The 9,935-nt window shown below is 40.2% G+C and overlaps 1 protein-coding gene and 1 non-coding gene across 2 annotated transcripts; one reads left to right on the top strand and one right to left on the bottom strand.

The window, feature by feature from the left end:
* Positions 1-2,560: 2,560 nt before the first annotated feature.
* On the bottom strand, positions 2,561-2,887 carry LOC145116270 (uncharacterized). Its single transcript, XM_079052628.1, has one exon. The coding sequence runs from the start codon at positions 2,885-2,887 to the stop codon at positions 2,561-2,563; it is 327 nt and encodes a 108-aa protein (XP_078908754.1).
* Positions 2,888-4,151: 1,264 nt separating this feature from the next.
* LOC145151568 (small nucleolar RNA R71) lies at positions 4,152-4,258 on the top strand. The gene has a single exon (XR_013732134.1). It is a non-coding gene; the product is annotated as a small nucleolar RNA R71 (small nucleolar RNA).
* Positions 4,259-9,935: the final 5,677 nt, after the last annotated feature.

Below are 9,935 nucleotides of genomic sequence, written 5' to 3'. Positions count from 1 at the left end.
AACGATCAATCATCCTCTTCATCCTCGTTCACCCCGCTAGTGCCTGCTCCGTCGCCTCCATGTCCTCTATACTCCGTCCACCTCGGGCAAATTGGGTAGTGATACCCCAAATGAGGTGGCTGCTCCACCCCAAGGTGTTGAACGACGTTCTGCATGGTGCCCCCAATCCAGTTGACACTCAAAGATAACTGGTCAAAATAACCAGCCATATCACCCCCAAAAGGTGCTCCTACCATAGATGCGGGTGGATGCATTGGTTGCCCTCTTTCTCCTCTTCTTCTTACCTTCCTGCGCCTCGGCCTCGGTTGTGGTTCAGGTTGGTCGGTCGACTGCTCATCACCATCATCATTATCCTCAAGAATTCCCCAATGTGTCCCATAATTTTTGACCACCTTCATTGTCTCTAAATACCCCATACTAAACTCGTTCCCCTCCATGCATGTCAAAGAACGGGTGATGCCGGAAACAATGAGGCCATAAGATCGGGCCAAGCGCGTAACAAAGTGCCCTCCACAAATGGGGCTCCCGGGACGAGCACTCGTAGCATACTCCGCCAAGTATCGGGCCAAGAAATACGGAATGTTACAGCACACGCTAGGCTGTAAAATGCACCACAAAAAGAACAAGTTGACCTTAGTAACCTTATCACCATGGCGTTTGTGATGAATAGAAAATGTGATAAGGCGATGGATAAGGCGATGTATCAGTGATTTGATGCTACTTTCGGGGGATACACCGGAATTGAACACACCGGCCGCGATATTGCTCCAAAACTCAGGTCCTGAAACCCCATCCGCATAACCACGTGTGGCGTCCCTCAAAAATAAAATAAACTCATGAGTTATGGTCTCATGAGCCTCGTATAACCCCATTCTGCGTGAAAACTCCACCAAACTGCACTCCCGATATTCCCCTCCTAGACAAAAAACCAAAGCTTGCGGGAAAGTAGGATCTTGGACATTGTCATGGAATGTCACCGTTGAAAAGAATTCCACGGAAAGCTCTTTATAGACCTGCTCTTGGATGGCAAAAAAATTAAACCACCCCTTGCACGTGAAGGAAAATCCATCCCCCAAAAATATCTTAGTAAGATATTAGGACATCCGATCCACCAGCCCAACCTCCCGCAACCGTGCCCACTAAATAGTGGGGGCAAGAGCAAACTCCCGGTTGTAAAGCTATCCCAACCGATTGTTCCATCGCGTATATATATCCCGGGGCGTAGTTGTTGGAAAGTTGTAAAATGGATGTAAGCCCGCTACTCCAGTTGGAATCTCTCTTCTGGGAGCCATTTCTGCAAAAACAACAACAAACATATCTAAAAGAAACAACCCAACAAATTAGAAATTAACAGAACTGAAGTTGTCCAGTCCCAGTATTCACGTCGTGAATCCTTTATGATTCACGTCGTGAGTTCGTAATGTAGAAACCAGAATCGCTAAGATCAGGACGCAAATCAGGTCACAATGTTAATGGGGTTTACTCATATACTAATCCCAAGGACAAATCATCAACATTCCAAGGCTATTACGGGAATTTTAAGGAATAATTTCGACATTTCATCTAACTAACAAACCCTAACCCTAAGTTCAACTATAAGAGAAAAATTAAACTTAATAATTAAGAATCATTACCTTAGATTGAAGTATTAGGTAAGTAAAAACGAAAATTGAGTGTTGTCGGCCAAAATCGGAGCAAGGGGGGACCAGATCTCGTGTTTCACTTCGTGAGGAATAAACAAAAGGGGGTCAAACTGGTTCTTTACCCTTTAATCTGTGGTCCCGTGTTTTTCAAAACTCACGTCGTGAGTCCTTAAGGATTCACGTCGTGAATACTGTATGAAATTTTTTTTTTTTTAAGTCAAGTTTGTCTATTAACTAAATTCTTAATTATCACCACTTCATTTTTAGGGACCCCACACTCAGTGTTTAATTATGAATAAAGCGATTTGGATGATATGATCTATGTTTCTAAGACTAAAATGCAAAAACTAAAAAGAAAAGAAAAAAATTGCAAACCAAACTCGGGTTGCCTCCCGAGAAGCGCTTCTTTTTTCTTGGAGTCATGAGCCGGACTCCTTGCCTCCTACGTTGAGTCATCCGAAGAATCCACCACTAGGATCTTTTGTTCCTTGAAACGCCTCTTGTAAGCTTGAACTCGTCGTTTGTACGCCTTTTTCGAATTTTCCTTTTTAGCTTTGACCTCGTCTTCATCAAGCTTCCTCTTTGTTCCTTTTGTGCCCAAGTTTTCTTCATTCTTAATCTCCATAGTATCCCTTTCTTCTTTCACCACTGGACTTTGTTACTTTTGAAGTAACCTCCTCTTCATCACTTGACATCTCATCATCCTCTTTGCTTACCCAAGAAGTGGGATTTGTGTAAGTAATAACTTCAACTAAAAATGGAACGGATGCTCTCGGTTTTGTTCTTTTAACTTGTTGAATTGTTTTGATTTCTTCTTCCATGAGCTTCTCTAATTCTTCAAGTTCATTCTCTTCATCTATGTTGAAAACCTCTTCTTGCGCATTACTCTCTTGGAAACCATCTTCTATCCCAAAAACTTATGTTTCATCTCCAACTCTCAAGGTGAGCATGGATTCGCGTATATCAACAAGAGCTCCACCGGTGTTAAGTAACGGACGACCAAGGATAATTGGAACATTGGGATCTTCTTTCATATCCAATACTACAAAATCTATTGGAAATACAAATTTCCCAATTTTCACTAGAATATCTTCCACAATGCCCCTGGGTTGTGTCACCGAACGGTTCGCCATGTGAATAGTCATCTTTGTAGCTTTTAACTTCTGAATATTCAATTTCTGATAAAACGAATAAGACATCAAATTTATGCTAGCCCTAGAATCGGCTAAAGCATAAACCTTCATATTGTTCCCAAACTCACATGGAAGAGTGAGGCGTCCAGGATCTCCCATCTTCTTAGGTATGTCTCCCAATACAGCCCTTGAACTTTGATCACTTAGAATAACTTTAGAATTCTTCTTTAGTTGCTGACAAGTGTCTATCAAGTCTTGTAAAAAAATTTCATATTCGGGAATTTTGGATAACGAATCGACAAAGGGAGTATTAATCGGGATACCCTTCACGTGCTTAATAAACTCTATATGCTCTCTTTCCAGTGGACTAAGGGCAGCTCGAGAAGGAAACGGCAAAGGTGGTTGAAATGTCGGAATAAATTCAGTATTTTTCTGTTCAGGACTGGCCCACGTCGTGAGCTTATTTGGCTCACGTCATGAGTTCGTTAATTCAGCAGCATTATGATCTTCGAGCTTGGGTTCCTTTGGCTTTAGATCGGGCTGTTGTGGCTCTTCTTCCAAGGCTTCCAGGAACTCAGAAATTGCCTCTTCTTCAATATCGATGGCCATTACGTGAGATTGGGTCTTCTTTTCAGGATTTTTCGGGGACATCTTCTCATGAACCAAAGTGGTAAGTTGACCAAGTTGCACTTCAAGATTATTGATGGAGGCTTGTTGATTTTTTATTAAAGCCTGTTGTTCTACCATCATTGCGTGATGATTCTTCATCAAAGTTCTTTGTTCATCAATAGCAAAATCAGTAGCCTCGTGTCTCTTTTCTGAAGCTTCCATAAACTTAACTAACATGGTCTCTAGATCGGGTTTTTTCTCAGCTGGTGGCTGCTCCTTTTAGTAGAAGCCTCGGCTTGTTTGCCTATACTTCTCTTCCTTTTGCTTCTTGTATTCTTCATATGGCAGCCACTCTTTCTTCGGTTTCCTCCAGTCTTCATCGTACTTGTCCCCACTCGAGTAGCATACTTGAGCCTTTTTATTCCCATACTCATCCAAATTGCAGTCCTTGGTCAAGTGTGGACCATTACACCGTTCGCAACCAACTCTTATAGCATGAATTGATTGGTCCATTTGTGTTAACCTCCGGTCCATATTATTCAGCATAGCCATCATAGCTGCTATTTCTTCAGTTTGTGCACCTCCACTGCCTTTGATTCCATCTTGCCTAGGGTTGTGGTACTCACGAGAATGCTTCGCGAATTCTTCAATCAGCTCCTTGACCTCCCTTGGATTTTTCTTTGTCAAAGGTCCTTGAGAATCAAGGAGTTGTCTTGTCATAACATTGACCCCATCATAGAAGATTGGCATCTCTTGTTGAACATTAAGATCATGTTGAGGGTAATTTCTGATCAAGCCTTTGTAACGCTCCCATGCTTCGTATAATGACTCCCCCGGTTGTTGTTCAAAGTTGGCTATTGCCTTCTTGAGTTTAGTTATCTTGGATGGTGGGCAAAATTGGTCAAGAAACTGCTCACGCATTTGAGCCCAAGTGATGATCGTACCCGGTGGAAGTGATTTTAACCACTCTTTAGTAGCTCCTTTAAAAGTAATGGGCAGCATCCTGAGCAAGACGGTGTTTCTATTGACATTTGGAACATTGAAGTAATCTGCAATGTCATTGACTTCATCGAGATGCTTGAAAGCATCCTCATGATCCTTCCCATAAAATGGGATATCCTTCAGTGCGGTCAAGATGTGCCCCTTCAGCTCGAATGTGGCAGTGGTAGGTATTGCGGGTTGGACTAAACCGGGACCCACATCCTCTCGGATCCGCTTCTTGTAAGCTCCCATGGACATCTCCTCAATGTTTGTCATTGCGTCCTCTTGCTTGTCTTCGGGCTCACTCGCAAATATTTCAAATTCTGGGTCTGACTCGTATTCTGATTCGTGTGGATTAGAAACTGGATCAAGTTCTTCAACTTTGCCTTTATCCTTTGGGGTTGAACTTGACTCTCCTGTCTTCTTTCCCGACTTCCTTGAAAAGGCTGATTTTAGTTCTTGCAATGGCGTCTTCTTTGGCGTGTGATCTTCCTTCGCGTTCTTATTCTTATTTTTGTGAAGGGCTGACTCCGGATCTTCAAGTGGTGGCACCAAAGGTGTGTTAGAGCCTCTGGTCATGAACTCCTGCAAACTAAACAAAATAACAACGCAAAAACGAACTAAAATAGAAAAATAAACTAAAAACTAAAGAAAACTAAAAATCACAGTTCTCACGTCGTGAATCTTTAAGATTCACGTCGTGAGTCCTGTAACAGATGAAAATAACCTTGCTGGAAAATTAACTTTTTGCAGGTTTTATCCTACAAAAAGTACCGGTTAATCTGAAGCAAATAAATAAGTAATAAACTAAGCCGTTCCCCGGCAACGGCGCCAAAAACTTGATGTGCACGATAGTACCCACTAATTTTATAATTTATAACCTAACTAACTAACTAACTAAAATGCACCTAGGCAGTGTACCTAGTCGAATTATAGAATAGTTTGGTAAGTCGGGTGTCGATCACAGGGAACGGTGTTGACTAATTAATTTATTTACTACTAAACTAACCTAATTACTAACGAGCTAAGAAGGGGTTTTTATCTAATTTTGCAAGTTTAGATGAACTTAATTCTTTAACAAAAACTCAATCAATAAACAAAACACTTCTGTTAGTTCGAATCCGCTTTCACTCAATGGTTATACATTAGCTAGGACTATTACTGTTGGTTACCAAATTAAGAAGTATTAGCAATTTAGTTCTAAATCTACTAATTATTAATCAATTCATGTAAATCTATGTATTGTCATACAATAGCTAACACAGAATCAATTATTAAATAAGATTGGAGCCATGAAAGATTGATTAATCAAAACACAATTATAGTCATAATATGAGTTCTCTAACACAGCTTAATTCAATTATTCAATTACTTATCTAAGATTGGTTGATCTTAGCTCTAATAACTAGTGTTCACTATATTATTAGGTATTCAAATTCATGCAGATTTGTGTTCACTAACTACACAGAACAAGAATTTAAAGCAATCAAATAATCAATTCAAGCATGCTATGTAAAATCAATCAACACAAGCGTATCACCAACAAGTAAACTCAAGTCTAACGCATTAAAACCATGAGTTCCAGCTTCATCTAGCTAACAGAAGCAGCTAGATTTAGCTGGACATACTAACAGCTAAATAAACAAAAACTATAATCAAAGACATGTTTAAGTGTACCAATCTATAAATCAAATTATGAACTTCTTCTTCCTTGGTGTTAAAACCAGCTCCCAGAGCTTCTTCTCCTCTGAATTTCGTCTCCAGGAACCCTTCTAAGCCAGCCAAAAGTCCCCCAATCGTAATGGAGAAGGATATATATATTTTCTCCAAAATCACCGTTCACGTCGTGAGAATGTAAAACTCACGTCGTGAACTCGAGGTAATCGTGATCGTCAAGGATTCCTTCATCCGGATGCTTATCTTCTAAGGATGCTTATCTTCTAACTCTTTCCACTCACGTCGTGAACCATCAACTGTTCACGTCGTGAGTATGTCTTTTTTTGGGTGTTTTTCTTGTCTTTCAAGCCTTCAACCTCCAAAGTTCCATCCTTTAACGCTTCTAGTCCCTTTTCTTCAAAATGTCTTCTTTTTGGCTGCAAAATATAATTTAACCTTATAAGTATCATTATTCTACGCAAATGACCAAAATATATATAAAAATGTACTTAAATATTGCCTAAAAATATGTATAAATATGGCAATATCATCTGCGTTCAATTTCGGGACGAAATTCCCTCTAACGGGGGGATGATGTCACAACCCGAAACTTTGTCCGTTTCCGTTATGCGAGTTTCGTTAATAAAATCTCGAATTTGTTAACTTTTCCGTCAAACTTTTTGGTTTAGAAAATAATCTAGTTATGTATTCAATAAAATTATTTACGAGTTGGAACCAAAAATCGCACGGAAACCCGAATATCTCGAAAAATCAAGCATTTGCGGTCTAAATGAGATTACGACCGTAAACGTGTTTACGGCCGTAAACTCGTTTACGGCCGTAAACTCAACCTGTTTACGGTCAGTTTCGAGTGGACCCCCCACCTCACCCCTATAAATACGTTGCCTCCACCTTCATTAGAACATTTCTGGCCAAAAACTCTCTCCTTCTCTCTCTAAGAATTCTAACCGTAAACACTCAAAACGCCTTCAAACTTCGGAAATCATCGAGAAACCACGTTTAGAGTCACTTGGGAACGCCTGGAAACGATTATCTCTTCGAAATCAGCAATCGGAACCATTTTTCTTGAGTTTACGGTCCACCTTCAAGAACCGTAAACCCTGTTCTTGAGTTTACGGTCCAACCTTCAAGAACCGTAAACTCTGTTCTTGAGTTTACGGTCCAACCTTCAGAAACCATAAACTCTGTTCTTGAGTTTACGGTCCAAGCCTTCAAGAACCGTAAACTCCTCTTCGACCGTAAACACCTTTTAAGTGGTGTTTTTGACTGAAAACTCACCTTCTTCGATTCGATCAAGTCCCGGTAACATTCCTCAACCGAACACAAGTGTTCTTGTGACACTTTATTTAACGAAATCGCTAATTTAGATACATATACGTATTTATTTGATAATAGGATTTCGTTAAGTGTCGTGCAACAACTCGAGGATCTTCATTTTCAGTCAACGATTTCACGCAACAACTGTGAGTTCATACCCCTACATTTTCCATATTTTTAATGTTTTCAGGGGGGAATACAAGCTAATCAAAAACGTTTTCAAAACTTATGCAAATCTCATACTTTAACCCTTTTGTATTGTGTTGAGCATAAGGGACGTTTTCACAAAAATTTGCATAGTTTTCCGGACACGCTATTCACTATACATGCAAACTATAATCGGTATAGTTTGGGATTTTTTTCTAAACATCACGAGTACAGAAACTTTCACTATTAAACATATGCACAAAGACATAAATAGTTTACAGTTACATCACCACTTTATCATGGTTTTTCATAACTGTAATTATCATTATATACGGTATACATTCGGATTTTCACTACGGTAGAACGCTACTACACTACATGTAAAGTAGATTGTACGATACTGTGAGGCGCTACTTCACTACTGTACCCTTAGGTGTACGGGGATAAATCCTACCACTGTATAACCAGAGTCTCCTGGAGGGAGAGCGTGATATTTGTGAATAGATCTATTCGGGACTGACAATCCCACATCTGGACTGCTAGCTACAGTTAGGCGGGCACGCCTGAGATGTACAAATGTCATTTAACTCGATGCCTGAAGAACGTTGGAAAGGTCTCTAGTCATATCAAACATGGTTATACGACTCACATTATGTATAAATCACTTTTAGTTTACAACTTAACACTCTTCAATAGTTTTATTTTTACTAAATGGAACTGATACACACTACGTATTCGGGCTAAGGCCAGGGTTTTTCAAACAGAACCGTTTATGCAATGGTTCACCTATAAAATACTTACACTTCATGATTAGTTTTAGCTAGTCACATGAGGTAGTATTTTCGCATATCACTACAATTTTCAGTAACGAACATTCATGGTTTTACACGAAATCGATAACGCTACCATTTTCACTAAAGAAAATATCGGATTTTCTTGGAAACATACAGATATTCATGGTTAATTACAGAACTGATACACTACATTTTCACTAAGGAAAATATCGGATTTTTTTGAAACTAATCAAATATTTTCCGAAACACATCAACGATTTTTCACTACAAACCACTGCTTATGAACTCACCAACTTTATGCTGATACTCTTTTAAACTGCTTGTATTCTCAGGAAATCAGTAGACAGGTGCCTGCTGGGTTTTTGAAGAGTTGAAGCAATAATAGTTTAATGTTATATTCATACAAGTTATATGATGTAATTCAAACAAGTTTCAGAATTGATGTAAACATTTTTTTACTTAAGTATTCACTGTAATGGTTGTGTTGCTATGATTGTTGTTATTCATTGGTTGTGATGCTATACATGACGTCCTCCGCCCCGGAACGTTTCCGCCATCGGTTTCGGGGTGTGATACAACTTTACCCGCTCTTAGTCCTTCTTAATGGGTTTAGCTCAAACCCTAACTCTCTAGAACATAGATCTTGGTCCACAAGCCATAATACCTTAAACCAAGGCACAATATACTAGATCTAGGCTTTGAACATTAGATGGACACGTAAAGTTCCTAGATTTCCTTCCATGCATGGCCTCTTAGGGCTAAAAAGGCCATAATAATGCTTATAAGCTTGCATGGGGCTTCCATGGTCATAAAGTTTGCACCTTTATGCCATGGAACCCCTTCTCGATCCCAGATCTGAAATATAAGTCACTTGGGACGTCCAAATCCCAAAGACCAAGGTTCTTGAACCAAAACCCTCATAAAATGGAAGTAAATAGATCTAAGAAAAGAATGATCAAGTTAGAGACTTGATTACCAGAAAATGTAGCAAATGGAGTGTAGTTCCTGGATCTACTCCTTCCCTCTTGAGCCTTCTATCTTCTTCCTCTTCCACAAGCTTCAAAAGTGCACAAAGATCACACAAAATGGCTCACACACTCAAGGAAAGCTCTAGGGTTTCGTGGATTAGGGTTTGGGACAAGGAGGCTATAAATGAGGCCAATGGGTGGGGATTAAGATGCTTAAATAGGGTGCAAAACCCCGAGTCGAGGGCTCTTGACTCGTTGAGTAGGTGGCTGAACTCCCGCGTCCAAGACTAACTTCGACTCGACGAGTCTGGGGCATCCAACTCGTCGAGTAGCTTTTCAAACATGAAATATTTGTAAATGAATGTGTGCCAGGGTCCGGGCGTTACAATTCTCCCCCACTTGTCTTAGACTTCATCCTTGAAGTCTGATGCGTCTGAAAACAACTCTGGGTAGTGCTCCCTCATCTTCTCCTTGGGTTCCCATGTCCACTCTGAACCCTTGCGGTGTTGCCACTGCACCTTCACCAACTGAACAACCTTGTTCCTCAATGTTTTCGTCTTGCGATCCAGAATCACCACCGGTCTCTCGATGTAGTTCAGGCTGTCGACAACCTGAATATCCTCCAAGGGCAAAATCGTTGAATCATCCACTAAGCACTTCTGCAAC

This window comes from Lactuca virosa, chromosome 1, assembly GCF_052849685.1.
Source record: "Lactuca virosa cultivar CGN04683 chromosome 1, Lactuca_virosa_CGN04683_v6, whole genome shotgun sequence".
Lineage (NCBI taxonomy): Eukaryota > Viridiplantae > Streptophyta > Magnoliopsida > Asterales > Asteraceae > Lactuca > Lactuca virosa.
The sequence above is the reverse complement of the archived record's forward strand: the minus strand, read 5'-3'. Positions and strand labels throughout refer to the sequence as shown.